We start from the raw sequence: 27,293 nt of genomic DNA, 5'->3' as shown, positions 1-27,293 counted from the left end.
CAAAATCTTGCATCATTTAACACAATATCATCTATTCAGGGGAGCAGTTCAGTAATTATAGACTAAACGGAATCTCCCACATACAAAGACAGACTGCCCTGGTTCAGAATATTATGGTTTATGAAGCTAGGAAAAAGTGTCAGGGCCAAGCCCTCCTCTTCTTGCCCCTCTTCTCCCCTCTCCTCTTGCACCCCAGCTTTAGCACTGTGATCCTACTTGTATTGAGATGAAAGAACCAGGCTGGTTTGTCCTTTGCCCCTTCCCTCAAAGGTCTGTAGAGTGGTACAGTAAGTGGTATTCTTATGGAACTGAATCAATCACAAAGTTTGCAGTCCAAGCAATTAAAATCCATAAGCAACCTTTACACAATTTGTAAATGGGTAATGGCCAATTTTAGATTCATTTTAATCTTGTTTTAAATGTAAAAGACATCATTAGTGGGGTGCATGGGGTGTTAGGGAAGGGGTAGTACCTCTGCTGGGGGATATGTCATGCATCTCCTGGGACAGTTTGTCCACCTTTGGTTCCCACCCTGCACTCAGCTCTCAACTGTGGCTCCTAGAAGCTGTCAACATGCAATAGGGGAAAGATGGGAGCTCACCAACCTGCGAAGGTCGCCCATTTAGGAGAAGGAAAACTCTGATACTAAACCAGAAATAAGGGCCTTTATTTCTCTGTCCAACTGGTGTGTTTAGAAGTCTCAGTTACTGAACATATATACAGTTATGACGAAGGGCTGCACCTCAGTACCTCTGAACAGCCCTGAGACCTCCAGGTATTAAAGCGGTATATAAATTCAATAAACTTATAAATAAATAAAAATTTCTGTAGAGTGTTGAATTCTTGGCAAGCAGTTGATACTGATTTTCTACAGATTCATTTTGTTGAGAAGGGGGTGTTTTAGTTTAGTTTTAGTTTAGTTTAAAAGTTCCATCTTGCTGCTTATATGGAAAGTTTAAATTATCAGTGGCATTATTTGCATTTCCCCCCCCCCAAAAAAGGCAGTGTTTGCATTTAACTCAGCAGATATGAGCTGATAAATGTATTTCATTATTTCTACAATTAAATCCCTTTTTTAAAAATACCCAGATAACTATGGGGAGGGGGGAAATCTTCAGATTGTTACTCTCTACTGACACATGAAAGGGAAGTAGCAAGCTGCAGTTCTTGCCTTTAAACCTGATAGCTTACCCTGGTACTGGGAATAGCTGGCAAAAGTAATAACCTGGCAAGCTCTGCCAAGGGCTAAGAATTTATTTTCTATAGTATATTAGAAACCTTAAGTCAAAACGGTAAGCTTAGGCAAACATTTTTAAAAACATAGAGAAAGCTTTTTATCATTCTCCGCTCACTCTCTCCCTGCAAGTATATAATCTACATGCTGATCCTGTAACTAGAGAATATAATATAGAATATTTAGGATGCTGATTCATGTGTTTTCACCACAATCAACATCACTCTCCTTGAGAATGAAGGGTTAATAATAAATAACTTCAACATACACAGTATACATATACTATATGCACCAGCTGACTTTCTTTTTCTCGTCTCCTGATCAGAATCTTATTTACATTTTGAGCTAAAGCAGAACTTGGAGGAAATGATGCCAAATTCATGAGGCAGCTAAGCATGAATGAGCTGCACAAATTCATACACCAAGTAATTATAAATTCCAGCAACATCACTAACAATAACTAACCGGAACGGCAAAATCACCTCTTGATCATCAATGGGCCAGGCAGAACATGCAGTATGATAAACTCTAAATGAGTCAGATTTGCTCTTTTGCACCAAGCAACGAAAAGAGCTAGCTTGCTGCCGTTTCCCGCTTTGATTCCCTGGCTTTACAGGAGCCGGGTCCAACAGACATAGTAAATTTACATACCACTTGATATTAGACCTCTAGGATACACACTTCCTGTTGTTGCACCAAGGCCACCAGACCCGACCCCCCCCCCCCCCACTACTGAATGGTTGGGAAATTATATATTGATCTCAATTTACACGCCTCTACCCACCCCCAATTCTCTTTCAATGATGATTCTAGTAAAGGGGGAAAGACATGAACTGTGAACTAAGCTACATCCTTAGGGTTTTTTTTCAGGCTTTATTCATCAGGAAAAATTAAGATTTCCTGCTCCTCCTCTCAGATTCTGTTCTGTCTGTATCAACACATATAACCTTTGGGCACTTACCGGTACTTTTAGAATGACCACTGTGCTTTAGAAACCAGCATAGCGCCAGAAGCATATGTCAGCTTATCTAGCACATGACAATACAATGATTTTTCATGGGTTTAAGAATGGTTTGAGAGGTAGAAATATCTTCAGCCAGATGGCCTCCAGGACTAAATGGCCACTATATAGAAGCACTATAGACATTTACCAGCCACAATTTTATATAGTTTACATATGGCAAAGCTTGTTACATTTCACTCTTTCTTCCTTTAAACTTAAAAAAGAGTGATCAGATGTTTGTTTTCAACCCGCTTGTGAAGATTATCAGAGATCACAAAGAAAGGAATATATGAAAACAACAAGAAGATGAGGAAAATAACAAACAGACTATCTGGACAGAACTGGATAGAACTGTGTAATTAAAGCAGCAGCAAGAGTGATGTTTGGATCCCTTTCGGAGCTTGAAGTATGGGTACCCCCAACAAAATTTTAAAAATCTGGCTGTATAATTTGGAACTAATGTGATTTGGAATTAATGTGATTTGATTGGCCTATTAATAAAAATTATATTTTAAAAAAAAGAGTGATCGGGTAGTCAAATTGTTTGAAATGTTGTAAAAAAAAATTAAAAAATTGAAATTCATACAAATGAAAACTATAAATAAAATTATTTTTTTAAATGAATGCTGCCTAAACATGAACACCAAAAGTACAATAGAGTTGACAATATGAGAAAGTATTCGTGGTTTCCATGTTTTGCTTATTTTAACATTTCTCACAAAATAGGTATTGTCCACAGCCAGTGCTAGAAATTCAGATATTCAAGCTAGATGCCAAATGGCTTATTAAACTAGTGTTGCCAAAATGAAATGTTTAGTTGCCCTTTTTGGGCCAGACAGCCCAAAAATTTTGGTTCCTGAAATTCATTCTGATTGTGCAGATAAAATATCACAGATAGAATTCAAAAGGATGTGTCAGTGTGTGAAAATATGTTAGTGTGTGAAAACAGGCAAGACCCAAGGATCCCCAGGCATGCACCTTCAGATGGTGGAGATGTCAGGTGCCATCCTGGCACCTTCAACTGGTCACAAGTGGCCAATAACCAGGTGCAAAATGTGCCTAGCACCTGGTGAATTTTTAGCGCTGTCCACAGCATAAAGGGTTTCATTGTCCTTCATATCTCTCCCTGTTCTTCATCCATTTAGCAACTGATGACAAATTCAAGTTGAAAGACGGGAAAGTTTCCTTTTTTCCTACACAGAGGGCTTTTGACATGGTTCATGAGGCAATTGGAAACCTTTAGTTCTGGTGCTAAGCTCTTAACTAAGTTTCTGGTTAGAAACATCAGTGGGGTTCCTCACACATGACATTCCCAACAACTGAAGTGAGAAAGGGATGGGGGATCCTCCAGAGAAGGATGAGAAACAGAGCAAGCAGCTGCAGGGAGAAGGGGAGATTGGGACAAAGAGTTGTCCCACCCTTGTACTCCTGAAGAAGCCCCATCAATTCCCAGTTTCCTCCATGAACAGAGGCATGGTTTTCCATTCAAGGATAGCTAGTTAAGATTCAAGCCTATGTATTAAGCCAAATGTTCAGGAAAATTTAAAAACCATTAAATAATAAAAGGTTCACTGCTATCATTCAGTATTGTCAAAATATACCAATATATATTTGTGATTGGAAAAGAGCGGGAACATTTACGTAACTTGGCACTATCAGCAGCAATCCACTGGTGCTCAAAAGAACAGTATTTGAAGCATGCAATGAAAATTTAGGAGACAACATATGTATGTTTCTGATTAACCTTTTGATTTTTACAGTCAAAGTCAATGAAATAATTATCACAGAATCAAAATCATGAGAAGGGCATAAGTGGGGCTCTAAATCAGAAACCAATTTCATAGGTTGTTCCCTGCCCCCCCCCCAAAAAAAAATCCATGCCAAATGAAGGGATCCCTCAAGTAGAACTTGGAGGATTAGCAAGGCAGAGGATGGCTATACCACTGCTGTTGCAAATAATCAAATCTTAATGAAGCTCTCTTATCACTATGCCAGCATCACAGCAAATAGAAACGCTGGATTTTCTATTGCCTTAGCAAACACATCGTGCTTGCAATGCGTATCAAAAAATTCATGGCTTTCACACCTTGTTGTTGTCATATGTCTGTGGCTGAACTGATAAGACATATACAGCCCTATTTTGACAAGCAACAAAGTAGGAAAACAACTAAACAATTGCTTTGTAGGAGCCGCATGTTTCACTGGCAATAACTCATGGGAACATTTTTGGACAGGAACAGAATATTTAGCAGTTTCTGTAGCATTATCCTGATACAAGTCTAAAACATTTTATGTTAAGAGAGTTGCTTACTAAGCCATCTAAAGTGGCATGACTAATAACTATGGGGAAAATGAAAGGCAGCCCCAAAACTGACAAAGCAGGCAGAAAAATCCCTTCAAAGATAGAGAGCGAAAATATGATGGAATACTGTCATATCAAGTTGTTGTTTTTAAGGAAAGAGAAGATGGGCCCTGGACTGAGGACCAACTTCAGCACATTTATCCTAAACTCATTATCTGAAGGTAAGCCTCATTTATTTCAATTTAAGATATAGGCATTAGAAGTTTGATGTTGCATCCCACGTATTCAGGGACACAAAAATGTTAACTTTTGCAATTCTAAAAATGAAAACCAAATTGCCCAGAACAGATGAACTATAAAATAAATGTTGGTCAGCAAGTGAAACGTCCATCCTGAAATCTAAGACTTCTGGGCAATTACAGCCTTATTAAAATGCTGCAAGCTCTATCTTTTCCACAGATCATAACCTGATTGGTTTTGTTCCTCTTCACACTCTCATCAGTAGCAAGAAGCTCATCTTAATTCTTCTCACATGCCTTGGCATTGCCTATCCTGGTTATAATCTGACAACATACAGTGGTACTTCAGGTTACATACGCTTCAGGTTACAGACTCCGCTAACCCAGAAATAGTACCTTGGATTAAGAACTTTGCTTCAAGATGAGAACAGAAATCGCGTGGCGGTGGCGCAGCAGGCCCATAGCTGTCAACCATCCCTTATTTGGCGGGAAACTCCCCTTATCCCAGCACTGTTTCCCGCTGCTGTCCCAGATTGATGATGTCCCTTAAATTTCCCGGGTTTCAAAAGAAGCAGCTCCTCTCCCTCCCTCCCTGCCGGCCAGGGAGGAGGGAGGCTCCAATGTGTTGCTTGGCTGTGTTGCTCACCCAATAAGGAGTTTAAGAACAACTGGGGGGTGGAGCTTGCATGCCTTGTGCTGATCAAATCGGCCGCATTGCCTGGGGACTCACCTTTGCTCAGCACTTCCCAGCGGAGAGGTGACGGTGGTTTTCCTTTCTGCATCCCTTTTGCCGGGTTGCTGTGCTGTGGGAACCACCGCTTGAGGCTTTGTTTGGCTGCTGGTTGACTAAAATCCCTTATTTTGGCTGCTGATCCCTTATTTTCGAGGCTGCTGGTCCCTTATTTTCAAATCTGTATGTTGACAGCTATGGGCAGGCCCCATTAGCTAAAGTTGTGCTTCAGGTTAAGAACAGTTTCAGGTTAAGAACGGACCTCTGGAACGAATTAAGTACATAACCAGAGGTACCACTGTAATACAAAATGGGTATCATTTTCAAGTATGATCAGCATTCAAAAGAAATGGCAAACAGATCAAGAAACAGTGAAGAAACAAAGCATCTCTCAGTAGAGTACTCATCTAGGACGGTTATCTGTTTAAAATTAAAATATGGAGCTAGGTTTTGCCCCATCTGTGCATGCCTCACACATACTATTCCACACTGGAATGACACACATACACTGCTGGCTCTGGGTGTAGGGACCTCAGATGCAAATTCCTACTTAGCTCTGAACCTCCTTGCACATCCTAGTTTCTTAGCTATGGGGTTCTGTCCTGGGCCCACTACAGTTTAACAGCTGCATACAAGACTTGAACAAAGAAATGGAAGCAGCAATAAATACCTTTGGGGATAATAAAAAAGCATGCATGATCAAGATATAATTTCTCAACCATTCACTAGTGGTGGGCTCTACCTTTAGGTTGGGGAGAACAGATTCACAAATAAAGGATGGGTGACACCTGGTTTGACAGTAGTACATGAGATCTAAGATCATGGGGAGTCCAAATAAGTAAGGTTATATAGAAACAAAAATATTTTAACACTGTGCTAATCAATCTGATGAATATTTGTTTTAACTTATTTAATAGGAAGCAGCAGGGGAAGAGTAAATGTAGCCAGAGGTCTAAAGAGGCATAAGTAAGAGAGGGTCACAATTCAACTAGACTAAGATACGTGGATAAGAACTCTAAAATCCCTGGCCTATTTTTATTCCAGAGGAGTGCCCAGGAGAACAGAGGAAGATTACTTATCAAGGCAAGCCTCCTCCACAAAAAATGGGTACGATAGTATTATTTCCAATCTGAAATTATGAGCATTCCTGCAAACAATTCACCTCTGTGAATATCATACAAGATATTATGCAAGAATATCATTTCTGTCACAACAAGAACCACAGTTTCCATTCATTTGCGTGTAATTGTAAGCATGCTGTGTTGATTATTATCTGTCCACAGTATATAAATGGAATTGAAATGGTAGTTTCAACTGCAGTACGAATAGGGATGACATTTTTTTTTAAGAAGAATACTGCAATTAAAAAAATCTGAACACAAAACAAAATATGCTTCTGCTTTTTCATTTTTTTTATACAAAGAACAATGAAAATCTCTTATTTGACTCTGAAAAATCACCCTTAGTTTGTTTGGCTATCTATCAAAAGGTAACAAAACACACAACACTCATCCTTGTTCTGGGTAAAGATCCAATAGAAGAAAGAGAGGCTCCATGTGCTGTTGTGTACTTTGTGCATGATCCCCCCCCAGAAGCTCAATCTGTGGTGCCCTAAGCCAAATCCAGCTCATTATCCATTTATGGTGGTCCAGTGTTGGCTGCGTCCATTTTCTGCTAGCTCCCTGGGATTGCATGAATAGTAAAGACTAGTGATCCCCTAGACCAGGGCTAGGCAACCTAAGGCCCGGGGGCCGGATGCGGCCCAATTGCCTTCTCAATCCAGCCTGCGGATGGTCCGGGAATCAGCATGTTTTTACATGAGCAGAATGTGTCCTTTTATTTAAAATGCATCTCTGGGTTATTTGTGGGACCTGCCTGGTGTTTTTACATGAGTAGAATGTGTGCTTTTATTTAAAATGCATCTCCGGGTTATTTGTGGGGCATAGGAATTTGTTCATTATTTTTTTCCAAAATATACTCCGGCCCACCACATGGTATGAGGGACGGTGGACCAGCCCACGGCTGAAAAAGGTTGCTGAATCCTGCCCCTGGTGGGCAATTCAAGACAAAGCCAATCTGCATGCCCCCCACAGCAAAAAGTATTAATGCCTTACTCTGCCACAAGGTTTGGGGATAAGCCTCCTTAAGTGAAGAACAGGAACCCACAGTTCCACCAGTAAAAAAAACCACACATTCACCCTTGTAAGCTCTCAGCAAAGAAGAAAAGCTGAGGAACTCCTAATTTCCCAGTGCCAAGTAGCATGCTGTGGGGCTTGGCAGTCAATAGAAATGGTGTGCAATTTAGGTTCTCAATTGACTACAAAGCAAGGTCCAATCTTGCCATGGTGTTGTCACTCAAGAGTTCTCTATGTCCTACAGAACTCAATCTTGTCTTGTTCTCTGGAAACAGATTAAAGGGTAAAGGTAAAGGACCCCAACAATTAAGTCCAGTCGCAGACAACTCTGGGGTTGCAGCCCTCATCTCGCTTTACAGGCTGAGGGAGCTGGCGTTTGTCCGCACACAGTTTTTCCGGGTCATGTGGCCACCATGACTAAGCTGCTTCAGGCAAAACCAGAGCATCGCACTGAAATGCTGTTTACCTTCCCGCTGGAGCGGAACCTATTTATCTACTTGCACTTTTTGGCGTGCTTTCGAACTGCTAGGTTGGCAGGAGCTGGGACCAAGCAAAGGGAGCTCACCCCGTCACAGGGATTTGAACTGCCAACATTCTGATCAGCAAACCCAAGAGGCTCAGTGGTTTAGACCACAGTGCCACCCGCATCCATCTGTCTCTGGAAACAGATTAGCTATCATCAAATATCTACTGGCAGGCAGTTGCTGGATGACATCTTCCATTTCTGGTCTCCATTCAAGTATTGCTCTGTGCCTCACAGGCTGTCAGCTGGCCCAATACCAGGGGTAGCCATGGACATTTTGGCAACTGAAGCAAAAGTAAATGCAGCTGACATCCTTTTTTTTCTTTTTTGGGGGAAAAAGAGGCACACAGAAATGCAGGGGGTATGAAAATAGCAAATCTGCACCAATGTCTCTACATAGCACAGAACATTTGTTTGCTATTGACTGATGCAGGATTTCTCATTGCCAGAGAGACACGATGCTTTTCATACTGAACAACTGCAGGTCTCTTCAAGAGTGCAATTGTTGTTGCAAAAGCCTGTGCTTGTGATATTATTGTTATTTATTGTTTGCAAGCCGTGTTGGGATTCACTTGGGTGGAAAGTGGCACAGAAATGCAATAAATCAATCATAGCAGCAAACAAAGCTCCAGTTATAGGTATGCTTCTCTTCCATACCTATGTGCCTGATCTTTGGATCCCAACCTCAGTTTGTATTTGCAGACATCCCTTCAAAAGTAGTAAAGTGTATCAGATGGCAAATAAGGCATGTCCCGTCCTGCGCCTGCACGGACATTAGGTCATGGGAACTCATCAGTTGATGGGAACTGATCAGCTGAATTTTTAATTCTGATGGCTCCAAGAAGTCTCTTTATTTTCACATAAACCTGGGGGGAAATATAAACATGTTCTAGCTGAGCCTGAAGGCTACTTATCATTGGAGATCATTTTGCATAAATTACACCCACATAATACCCACCTATAATTTTGCAATCATGAAGTTCTGTTTTTAAAACATTTGCGTGATTCTTGAATGTGAAAATTTATGCATGGGATATCATCTGTACGTTAACAGAAATGATTGCTTCCCCACCCCAGCAAGAAGACAGTTTAGAATCAAGGCACAGTTTCAACACCTCATACAAAAGAAACCCAGCTAAAATTTCCAGGGCTGTAGAATAAGTTAAGGTGCTTCCCTAATTAGATATTCTTTTCCCCATTACCTAAAGATTGGTGTTTGATGCAATGGGAAGAACGTGCATGGCACATTACCATGCATTCAATAATGAAAAAGGTCACATAGACAGCTACTCATCGTTACAGAATCTGGGCAGCCAGCCAGCAAAAGAGAAACAAAGGATCAATGGATATTAAATTATTATCAGACATTATGAATAGTTTCTTGGCTAGCAAAGTTCAACAGTGAAAACATTTGACACACTATTACTTCTGCTTCATAAAAGCTTTCATTTACTTAAAAGGCTTTGATGGTTAGAACTTCTGACTTCCCATGAGATCTACTGGAGAAGATGAATTCTGGGAGTCAGAGATCTCAAAGCAGGAGGGGGAAATCCGGCTTGCTCAGAGTAGGGATCAACCAAGACAGCCCAGTATGGCACTTAACACACCTCCTTGAGGGTCACTACTAAATTCCTGGGAGGCTGGCATCAAGAGAAGCTCCACTAGGAAAGGATGTCGCTCAGTGGCAAGACACATTCTAAGCATGCAAGAAGTCCCAGGATTGATCATTAGCATTCCCAGAGAGAGCTAAGAAAGATTTCTATATAAAACCTGGGAGAGCATCTGCCAACCAGCGTAGATAATACCGAACTGGATGAGCCAATCAACCGATTCAACAAAAAGGCAGCTTTCTGAGATGTCATTGGGCATACCATATGGAGGAGCCTGGAAAAGGAGGTATCAGGAGAAGGATTGGCAAGTCACACGAATGAGCTCACTTCCTCCCTCTGGGTTATTGTTTCATTTTAAATCTCCATTTCACACTGGAGAAAGTGTGCGAGGAGTGCAGCAAGGATGCCAACTTGAATAAAACATTGTGGGAGGCAGGTAAGCCCCGCCCTGCCCAATCAATCACAAGATGCAGTGTGTACACATCACTTGAATGGCAATGCCTATCAACTGGGAGTGAGAGGCTCAAATGTTTTATTGCATGGGCTAAAGGGAATTTGACCTCTAGGAGTTGACTCCTATGAAGTGCAGCATTTCTATGCATGGAGGTCAAGCCATGTGGAAGATGGTGAAGCCTGTAAGGCTGAATGTTCTGCAAGTTGCCAAAGGGGGAGGGCGCTGAGTCATCTTCTTAACAGATTCCCCATAATCTCCAGCACCAAAAACATACCATCAGCATAATGTAGAGAATGCCTCTCCTTGTCGTATTACCAGATCTTGGGCTGGCTCACCCTGCCAGAATCTAGGGTGCTTCTCTCAAGGAATTATATATTGATTTAGTCAAAGGCCTGTTACCAATATAGTAGTAATCAATGCTAATGAGGGGCATAGTGCAGATGTGCATAAACAAAAAGGTCTGCCTCCAATAGAGGCTATTACTTTGACTTTCATACTGTGTGAGGAGGAGTCTCCTGTAAAGAGATCACAACCTTTGACCGAAGCTTCTTGTCTTGTGGTCAAACAATCCTCTGGAGCCAAAATAAAAGGGGGATGGGGAACATGCAAGACAACAGCAGCAAAGTGCCACTGAAAACAAAGAATCCAACACTCAGGAAAAAGTGTGTGCCCAGCACCAAGAGGACAGCCGGGCATCTGAACCAGAGGCCACTACAGTCGGAGCTCACAAACAGCCACCACTTCAAAACCAAACTGTCACTTAGTTTGTCAAAGCCTAATGCGCAGGACATCTCTAGCTGAGAGATGCTTCTAAGTATCTAATGGGAAATGATTCAGAAACTCTGTCAATGTGGGAAACATCCCAACAGTTGTCATTGGCTTCAAGGCATGCGAGCTGTCAGATTGCCATGGCTGAACAAATTACCAAATCTGGGCGGAGAGATAAGTCCAACTTCTCATGCCTGTTAAGTCTCACAAGGCCAGCATGCAAGCAGTTATCAAACTTGTGGAAGAACAGGACAGAGATGACAAAAGGGAACGTTCTGTGTTTTCTGTCACTGCTTATGATCATTTTGCTTTTGAAATGCCTGTGCTAATACACATGATTACAGCAAAACTAAATAAATAAAAGCGGTTTCCAATATTTCTAATGCCCTGGACTGTCGCACCATGAAAATCTACTCTGAGGATGTATGGCCTGATCCAGAGGGAAAACACACATACACCCCCCCCCCGCCCCAACAACTGCACATATAACTGCTGGTGAAGTGGGGGGGGGGTGCGAATGATAATGAGCTAAAGCTTTCATGAGCTTTAAATGGAAAATACCCAAATAATCAGTATCCAACAGAGACAATCTGCATGGCAGAAACCTGAATTTTCCTTCTGGATCAGGTCATATAAGTACAAAAGTGTGTTGGGGCAAAGCTGAGGGGAAGGTAGAATTGGCAGGTACCAAGAAGTCCTCATACGGAATGAGATGTGCTCTTGGATCTCTCTCATTAAATGCTAACTACTGGGAGATGGGATTAATTCAGACACTCTAACTCTCACTTCCCAAATATATGACCCACATAGTCACTGAGGATAGCACCCATCTCACTTTTGTATAAAAAGGATCTCTGGAATTGAGCCTTTCTCTTCAGAATTTCTACATGAAAGGTTTTCAAAGCTGGTTAATTTCAATATTAATAATGGAAAATGTATTTCAATTATTTTTTAAAAAACAAAATAAATACTTTATAGCAAACATTTTCCTAGATTAAACATTAAAATTGGATTCAAGTTTTTTAAAGCACACTATTAGAATATGCATTGCACTTTTCCCCCCTCTAAAGATAACAAGGTAACCCAGCTTAACAGTGACAGTTATGTAGAAAGCATTTCTAGATTTGTAATCTTAATTGCCAGCAAAAGGTTTCATTAAATTGCACTGTAGGAATTGATTTGCGATGGGCAATTTAAATGGGCTATAATCTTACAGAGGAAAATTAGACATTGCAGACTCATGGAAGAATATAGCCTGAACATTCAGGCCTCTGATAGATTTGCAAACGGTGGGAGGGGGTGGGTTCATATGTAAGCTTTTTGAAAGAAATCTAATTGCATCCTGTTGTAACCTCCAAGGACTCTAAGCAGCAGCCTTTGTGTTGCCTCTTTTAAATAGGCATATCCATGTTCATTGACTACAATAGCCAATACCTTGCTGCAACTTAGTTCTCCAAACCCAACACAGCGACTTCAAAGTAATAAACAAAAAAATTGGTGTGGCTCATATGTATACCAATGTATAAAAATATTGTCACAGCATTATTTTAACTTCATCTTATTAAGGTGTCAGCTTGTCTGATGATTTCTCATATAGCCCAGGACTTTAGACAAATTTATCACACCTGACACTCTATAGATGAATGCTAATGGCTCTATGATACAGCTTATTTTTCAAAGTTTGTGGAGAATTACTGTGTGCCTGCTATTGATGATTCTGAGAAAACTGAGTGTCTTTTCCCTGACAATATAAGAAGAGCCTGGCCCTTAAGCAGCTTTATCAAGTAGCAGTGGCCCCCAAGTTTCAAGAACAGTCCGTGATCTTCAAGCATAACATGACATTCCTCAACACTCTTTTATTATTCTGTCTCTAAGCACAGGCCCAGACTGAGGAGGGCAAAAGAGGGAGCATGTCCCAGGAGGCAGGTTAGGGAGTGGCAAAATGGCAGCGTAGGAGATAGGAGCACTGCAGCACACAGTGACTCTTTACGTTCCGGCCAGGTTCCACATATTAGAAGAGGTGGGGGGTTATCCACCCATCTCTTCTGGTAGGAAGCTCAACCCAGCTGGAATGTAAGGAGTCACTGAAAGTATGCTGCAGCTGTGCAGTGCCTCTCCCAACTTTCCCATGCCACGTTGTTATCAGGGCCTTACTCTTCCTCCTAGATGTTCCAGCTGTGGCAGTGGCAGTAGTACGGGAGGCAAATGGGAGAAAATACTTTCTCCCTTTGTCGCTGTCCCACTGCCACCAAGGGAAGGAAGCCTGCATGGGACCCAAACGGCAGAGCTTTGTCCAAAAGCCAGCACCCATCTCTGCATTGCTAGTACAGTATTATAAATTATTCTGGGAAATTGAGATGAATTAAAACATTTATTGAACCAACAGTGATACAGAGAGAAGCGAATGGATGCATCCCTCCTTACCCGCTTCCAGGAAAGAAAGACGGGGGTGGGAAATTGCACAGATGGGTCTCCTAGGCTTTCTACAGCTATGCAGCTTTCCCCAATATCACTCAAGGACAAAAAGAACAAAATAGGTTAGCATGGGGGCTAACTATCTATTCTCCACTACAGCCCTCATCACATGTCATGGGTACATATTGAACCTGAGCATCACACCAGAGGCCACAGGCGTTTGGAGGCCTTGCATTTCATTTAGAATTCAGAAAACTAATGGTCTGAAACAAATAGCACTTAACCTGCTGCATCTAAAGACAGGTTACACACAGTGGACTGTAAAAGCACAGTTTAAAGTTCTGCACAGCTGCTATGGATGAAGGTAGCCTGCTTCCTAGCTGAGATCCGCCACTGGGAGCACATGCTTTGGTGCTTTGTCTGTGAACATTTCCAAGTGCTACTATTGCATTGTGAAGCCCTTAGGAAATTTGTGCCCATCTCACCTAACAAACTACAATCTCTACATTCAGACCAGAGCTTCCTCTTCCCACTGTGTGCCAAATATGAACACAGATGCAGATATTGATCATGCTGGTCCCTTATTAAGGAGTTTCCTTTTCATATCCTCCATGGGACAGAGTCCCTGAAAGCCTGATGAGAAGCATGTGATATGGCCTTGCCACTCAGCTGAGTTTCAGCCCCTAATATCAAGCCAATATTAAGTATTTTTAATCTTAAATCTTTTCAGAATTTTCTGGTTTTTAACTAGAACTGCTGCTGTATATCTTACTTTTAAAAACAGTGAATCCTTAGGACAGGGTAAGACAAAAGCCTACTCAGTAAATAAAACTTTTAATCACCTAACCCATTTTTCACCAAAAGTTATCTTAAAATACGCCAGTGATGGGGAGTGTCACTAGTGTTAGGGAATCAGAAACTGCTCCTAGAGTTACTGGTAAGTATTTAGATCCTTCCCTTGAGATCATAAAATAAAAAACAAAAAAAACTCAGATACTAAAGCAAAGCAAACAGTTATCACTATTCCCCTGATGGTTTGAGCATTCCTCTCAAAGTATAAACCTAGGAAAGTCACAAATGCTTTTAGCCTTACAGCTTTTTAATAATAATAATAGAAGAGAAAGGGAGCAACTCTATTCAAATTCTCAAGTGAGAAACATGAGACTGCATTGCTTCCCTAAGGCATGCACACCCTTTATTAAAGTTCTGACTGCCCCCATTGTCATCACAGGGTATATTCAGATGAACCTAGAACAAAGTAAATGCTTGCAACACTTTTTCCATGCTGTGCCTCTGCATGCAAAGTGTACAATGAATACATTTCTTAGGCATGTCAAACACTCTGCTATCTATTATTCTCTGATACTTCAGAAGGAGGCTTTCTCCTTCTGAATTCAGTCCTTGCTTTAACGGGGAAATGCTGAAAAAATTCTAAGCCATACAAATCATAACACATAGTTATCACAATCAGCTTAAGCTCAGCCGACAAAGGAGTAGTTAACATTCAGGTATCAACTCCAAAAAAAGACACACACAAAAAACCCCTAGGCTCCAGAACAATGACATTTTAATGTCATCATTTCAGGCTATTGTCTGGGCCAGATTATGCTTTCCAAGATTCATATGTATAGGAAGCAGCTTGGGGAATAAAGAACTATTGTATTACCAGAGTGAGGATTGTCCTTGTGACAATCTAATTCTAGACTGGTACAGGAAATCCTAAAAATCTGCCAGATCTCCTATATTTAAAGTCTAAAGGACAAACAGTGCAATCCTGTGCATAACTGTGCATTCAGCGGAATGTACCTCCCAGATAAGTCCACACAGGATTGCAGCCTTATGTCTCTTGTTATTAGCATAGAAGCAGCTTCCCATCTAAAACTAGTAGTAGTGAATGATAATGAATTTGAGGAGCAGGGCCTTAGGCTGTATTCCCTATCCCTTCAGATGAAAGCTCTATAGGGATTTTACTATGAAAGAATGCCTTTCATTAATGTTGTGATTATACAGGTGCATAGGATTGCAGCCTTTTTGTGTTAAGTCACAAGCCTTTAGACACAACAAATACAGGCAGGAGGAAACTCCCTAGGTGTGTTTGTGTGGGATCTGCATTCTGCTCATGTGCTGTGGCTGAACCAGTCTCTTCCATACTATTCATACCAGATGCTTCTTTCTAAGCTAAGCACCTGGCTCTAAAAACAAGCTAAGGTAATAAAAATGATACCTTAAGAACTAAATCATTTCTACCTGTCCTAGATTTGCTAGTCATTACCCCCTGGCTCTGCCTACTATTAACTCTCCTGCTTTCTGACTCAGCAGCAGCAATGGACACCGTGCATTACTGTAAAATGTACCACATGCTAAAACTGCCAAATATTTAAGCAGGGAACTTAAGAATAAAAACAAGAAGAAATGCAGCAACCTGAATTAAGCAATAAGAATAGCTCAGAAATCACCAAGAGGCAAGACCCTAAAAAAATTAAATATGTATCAAGCAAACATGTATAACCTCCACACACTAGTCTCTTTTGTCCCCTACTTCCAACAAAGCCCTGAAGGAAGATGAACCACACAGGGTGTCTTAACAGCTGAGTGACTTTTCCCTGACCTCACAGTATGATTATCAAAACAGGTATAGGGCATCTTCAGTTTCCCACAGATTTCAGGGAACAGTTACTATAGAGCTCTATAGCCATACACATCCTAGGATGTAATATTGTGGTCTGTTATGTTATACCATATGTAAAGTTTGCTTGGAGCTATGCAGCACCTATTTGCATGGTACTGACCTATTCCCTTGAACAGGAAGCCAACAAACTGGTGAATTTTGCTGTATGATGTCTAAGAAGTACAACCAGGCTACACAAAGAAAGAAATCTTTATATCAGATGCCTAGTTAGGCAGACTCTAAAATGGGGACAGAATAAAAATGCTAGTAAGAAAAAGAAAAACAGCCAGTACATACATATTTGTTCCAATAGTGCTATCTCTATTCATAAAATTAGTCTCAGCGATGACAACTTTAAACGAGAACAGCTGCCCGAGTCTGGGTCCAGTGCCCTATCTTACTCCACCTCATTACAGCTCTAATGGCAGAGACTCATTCGCATACCCCTCAGAATTTATTTATTTGCACCAAAATTATTCACAGAATTCATTCAGTCACGCATCCCCAAATTTCAAGCCCAGTTTTCAAATCAGATTTTAAAACGTGAGCTCTCTCTCCTTAGGATTCCTGTGATACACGCATCAACCTTTCATAAAACTTCACACCTTCCACCCTCCAATACGGCAAATGTTGGAGAATATAGGAGGTGAATGGCAGGGAACTGTCTTGTTCTAAACTGCCCCAGGCAAACTTTAAGAGCAACAGCAGAAAATCAGCAGAATTATTTCTGTAAGTGTCTCTCCAAAGTTAACACCAGAATCCAGACAAGTCATACATGAGGCTCCACATAACCACAGCGATACTGTTTGTGTTATTGTTGCTATTAAAATTTATGGACTGCTTTCCATATCCAAGGATCCCAAAGCAGTCTACAGAATAAAATCACAACACTAAAATGTTTAAAACTTATAAAATCAAATAAGCAACCAGATGGACAGGGTATAAATATTTTTTATTATTAATTATTATTATTATTATTATTATTGATTTTATTTACATGTAAATAAAATCAACAGCAACTAAAAAACCATGCCAGAGATATCTGTGTTGGTTCCTATCATCAACACACACCTTCCATTAAGCCATTACTGAGGACTGAGGCCTCTGGAGCAGTATTCAGTGTGACACAACATTGATCTGGAAAGAAAAATTATGCATGCAAGGAAATGTCTTAGGCACATACAAAGCTCTATGGATCCCAGTAAAGGAATCTGCTTAGGTCTGTAACAAGAATATGGGAGCAATTTGTGTTGTTCTCATATTAATTTCTTGCAGAGTCCAGGATGTCTATAACCATAAGATAAACTTTATTAACTATTTACAGAACAAGGAGTCTCTGTTAAAGGAAGCCATAGCTTCTCTATTTCTGAATCATCTTCCTACCCGGAGGCTCATCTGATTCACTAAAGCACAACCCATTTAAATTGATAGTGTCCTCACACAATTCACTGAGTAATCCAAATTAATCTAAATAGCTGCAAGGAGAAAAGGACATTTAAGAGATGTTTTACTGAATGCAGGTGCCAGTTCTGTCCATGGTGCTATTTTTATGCAAAGCAGCATACTCTTGAGCTTTCAGCAAACACAGGAACCAAGTGTCTCAGAATTTAGCAAGGGCTGGAAAACTGCACCTGCACAATGGAGGCAGGTGGAATTACAGAACTGGTTCATAAATGTTTGCTTTTTGTTATTATTCTGATAAAATCTTTTTAAAATTGCAAAGCTCTTGTACAGTGTCTTTGCCTTCTGTCTGTGAGCATCCTAATAAAAAATGAATTAGAGAAACCAGTGGCAGCAAATGCAATACACCTCAGATTCTAATCAAAGCCCTTTCGCATTATTGCTGAAGTTAACTTTTGAACAACAAATGGGAACAACCAAGAAGAAGCAAATCCCTGCACAACACAGCACGAGGGTGGAATTTTTGGCCATAGTATTACAAAAAGCATATATTAATGTGAAATCTGATGAACAGATAATGTTATGACCATTATTATACTGAACTACGCAAACTAAAATAAGAATAATCATCTCATCTCCAGGGTGCAAAGAAAGGAAGGAAGCTATTCCTTTCCCATATTCAGCACTGCATGATTGACTTGGCATATTAATGTAGGGATTGATGTGCACTTTTTTCTCTAAAGCATAAGATATTGATCTCTGCCACAGGCGGGATACCAAACCAGATGGACCACTGGTCTCATCTGCTCTGTCAAATCTTATCAACACAGTGTTAATCTCCAAAAGGAAAGAAAAAGAACAAGATCACAGTTCCATGATCAGAGGAGCCCAGACTGAAATTTTTCATAGTATTTCCCTGCCCTCCCCCACTTTTACTACCAGAGTATCAGAGAGGAGCATATGTCACCTTTAGACAAGGCTCAGCATAGAGAAATGGTCATAGTGTCATGCCGTCACCAGGAAAAAGTGATGAGTTCCTTATAAAGTAAATTGAGCTGATCTTCTTTAAATATTGTTAATCAACAGAGAGTTAGATTACATTATGCATGAAGATTTGTAACATTGCTTATTTCCACAAATACTCTTTCCAAGAATGGCTGCACAAGTTCATATGACTGCCACATATGGAATGTCATACCGACTGCCTTACATCCTCTCCAATACATTGCTTAAGATACTTTGTTTATGTAACTGTATCTGAATGCCATCTATAAATTAACTTAAAAGAATTACCTTATGTAGGTTGACATGGGTCTTAAAGGGTTTTTTGCTCATAAGTTGTTCTAGTCAGCCTCTTCTGTTCTGATATCTAGGTCTATTTCCCCGTAATTGTTTGGTTGCTGAACACTGTCCAGCAGTAAGGTCACTAAATATTTTGTACAAAATTGACAGGATCTTTTTAGAATGTTCAATCGTATTCAAAATTAAATTTTCAAAGGGCACCAATGACCAAAGGGCTTGAGACTTAAGTGTTGAGCTTGAAATAAAATGTACAATTTGATGAATAAGTAGCCAATTCACACTGCATCCTCTCATATTTTCTATTTGTTCTGCTGTGAGGAAGCTGTCGTTTTCATAAAAATTAGCCAATATTTATAAGACTTTTTCTTTCTATTTCTTGCCAATTCGATTTCTGTCAAGCATGTAGAAGGAAGGGTGCTATCCAAAGGTATTAATGGTGATATAGATAGAGCTAATTTGGGGGTCTAAACTTGTCAAATCTTTAATTTTGCTTTTTCGATTTTTGCCATTTCTTGCCATTTCTTAAGGGTTTCCACTGAAAAACATATAGGTAAATTCTGAAACAGAAATAAAAACTTTGGAAGTACCATATTCTTAACTGATGCAACTCTATCCATCCATGACAAAAATGCCTTACACCAAGTTTTGATATTCTTATTAGTGACAAAAATTGTAAAGTTGTGTCCAAGATTTTGTATTCCCAAGTACTTAATATGATGTGGGCAAAGGCTGAAGCAGTTGTGGTGGGCCTCGCAGCTTCCTCTTGCCACGTGACGTCACATGTGCATGTCGTGCGCATGACATGCACACACACTGAGCACTCCCAAAGTTGAGGAGAACCCATACCCATGCCAGATGCTGACCCCGCTAGCTTTGGAGTTACCAGCAGCTGAGTGCCAAGTCCCTTTGGACATGCTGATTGGTGGGTTTGACTCTAATTGCTTTTTCAAATGGGTTACTGGCAAGACAATAAGGGATTTCCATTTTAACTCATTTCATACCCTTCTCCTTTTCATTGTGTTGTCCAGCCCATTCACATTAACACCCAAGGTTACATTTTGGACAAATACTTTTTATTTTTAACGCTAGTTCCCATAAAAATTATTTTGGTTGCCACATATGCAAAAAAATTTTGTCCCAGTTCCAAAATTTGTTTTCATTATAGCTTGAGCAAAAATTCAGTAGATTTCATTTTTAGAAATTATTTTCAGTGTGGCATAAGTAGAAATTGTTTAGTCTCCATTCCATTCCCTGCTCCCCCATATGGAGCCTCCCAGGAGAGACTCAATGTGGGTCTTAATTAAGGGTCTGCAGGTAGCGAGTGTATGAACGGAATGAGCAAAATCACATTTAACTCTTTCCCCACCCCCACTTATACAACATTCAAACAGATCAACTTATTGCAATGTTAAGAAACGGTATGCCCTTTCACCATCTCTTCTAGCAACTGCAAGCAAGGGTTTCAGGGTACAATGCAGGTTATAGCAATAAAAATGAAAAAGCCCAAGACAGGTTACAGGAGAATGTTGTCCCTGCTTTCCAAGCAGATTCTTGAGTTTCTTATAACTACAATCCAACCTGAGGCATGCATTATCAGCCAAAGTAACAGCATGCAGCTCAAAAGGCAAACTGGCAAAAGTCCAGAGAAACAAACATTGAGGTATGTCTAAACTTGCAAACTGAACACTGGCGATACAACTCTGCTCTGGGACTAACAAAATTAAGCCTTCTTCATAAGGCGTAATTCCAAGTGATCTGAAGTTCTTCATCACAATGTTGCAGCAATACAAGTAGTATATGCTTGAAACTGTGGCAGCAATGAGAGCGAACTCGGAGATTAAGTATAACATTTTGTAACAAAAGAAATAAGGGAGACAAGAAACCAGAAGGATAGAAGACTCCAAGCAGCAATCGAAAACAACCTATTCATTTTTTGAGTTTCCAAGCACATTGTGCAACTAAAATGCTGATTATTATCCACAAGGCATTGTACGGTTGTTGGCTCTTGAAAAAGAAAATAATGTGAAGATAATGAGTTCCTTACAGTGAGAGGCGCAAGCATTTTGCTCATAAAAACCTGAATATTAAGCTTTCACCTTAACACATTTAAACAACCTTTAAAATATGTACAAGCAGCTTATTAATTTTACAGCAAGATGGTAAATCTGAAACCTGGAAAGAAGAAAAAAAGAAATCTCAAATATAAAAGCTGAGCTCTTCCAATGATATAGGTAATTACTACAAAAGGGCACTATTAAACTGTCAGAATTCTATTTGAATTTAACCCAGTCAATGATCAGCTCTTCTCTCTCTCTCTCTCTCTCTCTCTCTCTCACACACACACACACACACACACACACGCTGAATAGGACAAGATCTTGAACAGGAGTAAATCTGCAAGGCTTCATCAATGTCATGTTGATTTACACAAGCCTTAAGCAAGACCCATTATTTCAACACATTTAAATCACTCGAGCACTACAAGAGTTTGATAGCCGAGTATTAGAATGACTCACAACAAGAGTTTTCTGCTCACAGCAGGCCTGTAGCATACATGCTTCATAATTGCTAGCTTATTCTTTGCATGTTAGGGGCAGATTTGAATTTAGAAGAGTGTTTTAAGTCCCACAGCCTAGTCATGCATTGCATTACTATGCTGCAGAGATGGCTCAGTCAATATGGGAAAACTCTCTGCAGGAGATAGTAAGACTGAACGATGCTCCATCTATCCTAACATAGTAGGTTCCTGGCCACTGTCCTTAATCTCAAATTCATTGAAGAGGCAAACTGACCACGGTAACTCACTGGCCACACAAACTACACAGATTATCTTTTGAGACTCTTAACCTGGTGGAACATGCAAACAGCTCGTGCTATTGGAGAAATAATCAAAAAGATATTTCTGTTGCATGTTAAAATTGGCACGGATATGTAAAACTCAATGTGCTATTGCACTCATGTCATGCTTGTGGGCCTCTCATAGACACCTGGTTGGCCACTGTGAAAAAGGAATGCTAGACTCCATAGGCCTTTGGTCTCATCCAGCAGGGCTTTTCTTATGAGACAAGAACCCCATAATTTATTAAGTGTCTAATCATGTGCTACTCTTACAACATTAATTCAGCCAATCTAATAATACCTCAAGAAACATGAGAACTAAACATTCTAGTTAGTACTTCTTGGACCACCCAATCTATGAAATTTGCTTTGATTGATGGTGAGGAAGTGGTAAGGTACCTCCAATCTACTTGATGATACAGAAGTAACTAATCAAAGAAGGGGTACCCAAAAATCACACAAATCAATGGTGTTACTAGGAAAGAAGAAAAATCCCTATGCATCAATTAGATTAAATCATGAAAAAACTTTAAAATGCCTTTTAATGCACATTTAATTACTTTAATGCACATTTAATTAGTTTAACTAAATGTTTGTTTCGCATATGTTCAAATTCAGTGGAAATCTGGAGAAAGGACATAGCTGTCAACTTTTCTCTTTTCTTGCAAGGCATCCTATTCGGAATTAGGGCATTTCCCTTAAAAAATGGGAAACGTTGACAGCTATGAGAAAGGAAGAAGGTGGAGAGGTCAAGGGAATTCTGCAAAAAAACAATCTGGAGTAAGAAGCCATCAATTTCTGCTCCAACCAATGCTTGTTGCATGCAGCACTGTTTCCATGCTGCTGCAGTTCAGCTTGTAACGAACACTACATTATTGTGCTTGCTGTTCACTGTGGCTGAATTTTATATAATTAAGTTATTATTACATTCATTTCAGTACAAATACCATTAATTTCAGTGCAAAGGAAACAATGCAAATTGGGGGAAGGGAACATCAATTATTTATCATTTGCAGACTGAAAGCAACAGCGAAGACCAGTCATACGTACCAGTCACTGGATTGATTTCCTCTCCAGACATGGGATGAATTGTGTACACCAGCAATTTCTTCTACCATTTCAGTCAGACATCTCTGACATCCCTAGCCTGGAGCTGCTTTTAAAAGAATACACTCTTAAGTCAGTTCTGCCTTAAGTGATTGTGCACTAACTCAATGAACCTAATGGCATAACCAGGCATATCAAAAGTCCTGGGCAAATTTATGCCTAAATTTAAAACAAACAACAGTTCACCTCAAAATGTGAACCAAGTAACATTTATTAATAACAAAAAGAAACATTTTGACAATACCCCACCCCCTGGCACTGTTTTCAAATCAATGCACGTCTATGAAATTCTGAATAAGAAACTTAGCAAGGAAAGGAATCAATCCAAGAGAAATCAATACTATTGTGTCACAGAAAATTGACGTCTTGCATCTACACTGGTTAAATAGATTCTTACTGAACCAAACAATGCTGCTTGTTCTTCCAGCAATTTTTACATGGTTTATTGTGGTTTCCAGGAAGTTTTTCTCAGTTAAAAACAACTATGATGCAGCAACCCTAAACATGCTTACTGGGAAGAAAACCCCTATTGATTGTAGTGGAACTTATTTTTTATTAACATGCATAGGATTTCACAGTTAATTTATGGCTCCTCCCTGAAACCAGTAACCTACAAGCCCCAAAAATTATGTAATGCTATCAGTAGCAAAAACTTATTTCTTTGCCCATAAGAATAATTCTACTGATTCCAGCAGATCTATTCACATGGTTATTTAGGTTATTAATTTTTAACTTTAAAATGAAAAGTTAACCAGGATTTAGGTATGTAATTCACACCAAAGCCATTAAAAATTGTGTGGCTAAATCCAGTTCAACTGTGAACATGATTAGTGTCAATCCCATTTTAATTCTGTCTGGAAACTAATAAATCAGTGAAAAGCTTCCCTTCTACCATTACAACTCGGTGGTGGGGGCAGGAGCAGACCCCAATTTTCTACAGCTTTCTGAAGGCCAATCTATAACAACAAAGCTAGATGAGATCAAGCTGGAGATCAGGGCTAAGAATACTAATTAAATTCAACACCCACAAAATGTGGTTATGAAAAAAGCAAATTAAGGGCTGAGCCTCAAACATATTCATGGGGTAGTGTTCCTCTTCCCATTCCAATTTGCACAGGCAATGTATGTTACAGAAAAGAAACCACAAAGAACATGGGCACATTATTTTCTTTCCCTCTATAAAGGTGGCTAAACCTTTACAGTCTCCTAGCACAGTTTCCTTACAGATGGAAAACAGGAGCATGTGCTAATTTAACACCATTTCTTTCCTATTTATTCATGTAGGAGACCAATTTATTTCCAATGAACAAATCTGTTCCAATAATTAATTATTAATGTTAGACAGCCGTCAAATACACAACATCTCTGGATGAATATCTCGCAAAGAGGCAGGCAGGTAGCACACATTCAGCCCAAGGATTGTGGTCCAAAGTGCTTCTTTCTATAATCCTAAATATGTTTCACTGAAGTTTCTGACCCGCATCCTTTTCCCTGGAAAATTCAGCCAGGAAGGAAATGTAATAATACCCAATTCCCTGTGTTATTTTGCAAACACAAGTAAGAGAGAGATCACCCAAGCGTGAAGAGTCATTAAAATAGATCTTACATATATCATTATAAATTTAATAATCTCCATGACGGCTAGAGTTCAAGTTAAAATGAATGTCAGCTAAGCATGACCAATTGATGTTATCCCAGCTGCCACCGAGCCCCACTTGGGGTTATATTATACTTTCAGAGGCCCCATTTTACATGTGCACCAAACACCCAGAGCCAAGAGCAGATGGAAGATGTAGGCCTCCATACTTATCAGAGTTTCAGTCAAAACCGCATATTAATATTAGTAAACCAGCTCTACGGTATCTTAGTGTCAAGAACACCAAATGTTTGTCTCATAGAGCACAAGCCTTGTATACAGCAGGGCTTTAAAATATATTAAAAGCCTCTAGAAATTAAGTCGATAAGAGGAATTTTCTTTCAGTGTCTATTGATTGTTATTTCCACCTCCGAATGGGGTTGTGAAAATGGGAGAATGAAGGGTCCTTGTCGCCTTCAGCTGATATAGCAAACAGGAGGGAGGGAGGGAGAGAGATTCTTTGGGGAAGGCTCCCTAACTAAGCAAACAACTGCATTTTCATCTTGTTGAGAGAGAGAGAGAGAGAGAGAGAGAGAGAGAGAGAGAGATCCAAGCTGATTTTATTTCCAGTGGAAAGTAAGTTTTATTCTTCAACAGACTCAGCAAAAGAAAATCAAGACACATAATCCTTCTTGTTTCACTGTATCGCTGGCATTATTGAAAAGGAGAAGTAAAGCTTGATGCTCAATTTACAGCTCAGGCATATTTCAACAATTTTCTCAAAGCGATGCATTTAAGTCACAATGAAAAAAAGGGATCTCCAGAGGAACCAGAATACATTAGTGTACCACCAACTAATCCCTGTGGACTCATGTAGCAACAACACATCACAATTTGAACCAGTAAAATAAGTTTAATATTCAGTTGCTCACTACTTTCAATTACTACTTATGAATGACAACACTATATTGGATATAGAGTCACATGTCAAAGAAAAACCCAAGGCATAGTTTTCATCAAACTCTTGCTGGCCAATGAAAAGCATACAATTATTTAAGTATACTGTCACTTTTCTCAAACACATGAGACACGAGGAAACATATAGAAACCATCTTGCAAATCCACGGGTACCAAATATTCCATTAAGGTTGCAATCCAACACTCACTTACCTGGGAGTAAATCCTACTGAAGACGGAAGAACTTACTCCTATGTAAACATGCATAGGATTGCACTACATAACTATTCATTTAAGATCTTACATAGAAAACAGTCCTTTATGCATTTTTATTATTTTTTTAAAAAACCCAGCACCCACCAACAAATGAAATAGTAAGTTAGCTTTATCTTCCTCACTAGTGTCACCACGTGACAGCAGACTCATTATAATAACTAATCATTTTCCTGCTTATTTTCCTATTGCTCTTTCAAAAACAGCTAGATGCTTCCCAGTTCTTTGCTGCTCCCTTACCACTCAGTGCCAGCCAATTAAACTAGATCAATGTTCAATGTTCAACCTAAGAAAGCTCATCCACCACCAGCTACAACACTGAAAATCTGCGTTGAATACAAAAATTGTAAGTGGCATTTGAACTCCCTGAATCATGCTCAGCAATTTAAGCACAAAATGCCAGTGGTGAAGTCTTGTCACTTACTCTTTTTTGATCTTCCAGTCCATGTGTCACAGGCTTTCTTTTCTGATGCTGGCTAGACTCTGATCCAGATTCCATTTCCCAGTAACAAATATCCTGCGTGTCTCCTGAAGCTTTTTCCTCAAAATCCACAGTATGAATAAGAAAACATTAATGTGAAACGAAAAATAGAGAGAACCTTCAAATCTCTTCCTTGTTTTTTATAATCCTTTCAGATCTCTGGTTTGCCATCTCTGCTAATTATCTTAACAGACAAGCACTGTAAGCCCTTTATTCCCTATTTTAGCTCAGATGTAGAAATCCATTGATGTGCGTTATAGGGAGTTGGCAGAGCTGAATCCATATTTAACAGTCTGTGCCACATCATTGCTTCACCAGCATCTTCCTTGTTGCTCCACCAGCATTCTTGGCATGGATAATGTATGTGTCAATAAAGGTGTAAATGTGCATTTAATCCACTGTGTTGATATTATCAGCATCCCTCTCCTAGGCCACCTTCCTCCCATAAATCAGTGTAAACACTTCACAATGATAATTGCCTTTTGCAAATCTAGGAAGTGTAAATTACATAAAATCATCCATGCAACGGTGTCGTCGTCATCGTCTTCTTCCACACAAGCAAAGGCCTAAAAGGGGGGAAACACATATTTTATCTGTTTGACAGATGAAAGGATCTTTATTACATTAGCAGCTAAAATGTGTGATAAAATCAGAGCTTTGCACATATAACACTTCTTATGCACATGGTTAAGAACACACTGTTGCTAAAATAATGGGTAAAATGTAGTATCAGATGAGCCGACTTGTGCAACAGGGCATCCCTTTCCTCTCCTCTCCCCCCGAAATCCCCTCTAAAATCTGCTCCAAAGTCTGCCCAACTCTCAGAAGCAGGTTTTTTTTGGGGGGGTACATAGGGGACTGCAGGGGGAAAGTGAGGAAGGGGAAGTCCCACTGCATGAGTGAAAGTCAATTCTCCTCACATACATACACCACTGGATGTCTCCCAATATGTAGGTCCTCCTTATTTTGGCATTTAATTTAACAGAAATGAAATCAATGTGCTCCAACATTCTTTCTATATACTTTCACTGTCACCTAAATTTCTTTCTCTGTTTCAGCCAAATATAGTCATCTGTGAAAGGCACATGGAAAGCAATAACATATTTTGTGTAATAATCACCAGGTAAGTTAATGTTCAAGACTGGACAGTTCCTGGCTCTACCTCTGCAACAAAGGAGTCCAAGAAAGACACAAACACATTATCCATAAGCCAAATGAACTATTGTTACTCAGTGAAAGAAAAACAAAGTTACTATCATCTAAAAACTGTATTTTTA

General features: G+C 39.8%; 1 protein-coding gene across 2 annotated transcripts in view; it reads right to left on the bottom strand.

Moving 5' to 3' along the window:
• The window catches only part of NAV2 (neuron navigator 2), a 537,366-nt gene that overhangs the window by 504,445 nt on the left and 5,628 nt on the right, over positions 1–27,293 (bottom strand). The window contains exon 2 of one of the 2 annotated variants that reach the window (XM_083461998.1): positions 25,960–26,582. In XM_083461998.1, coding sequence (XP_083318124.1) covers positions 25,960–26,034 — 75 coding nt within the window. In that variant the 5' untranslated portion in view covers positions 26,035–26,582. Of the gene's footprint in view, positions 1–25,959; positions 26,583–27,293 lie in introns of those variants that run through there. The other variant, XM_083461993.1, reaches the window with a different exon arrangement.

The sequence above is a fragment of the Podarcis liolepis genome, assembly GCF_965112155.1.
Source record: "Podarcis liolepis genome assembly, chromosome: 1".
Classification (NCBI taxonomy): Eukaryota; Metazoa; Chordata; class Lepidosauria; order Squamata; family Lacertidae; genus Podarcis; species Podarcis liolepis.
This window is presented reverse-complemented; position numbering and strand designations above follow the sequence as displayed.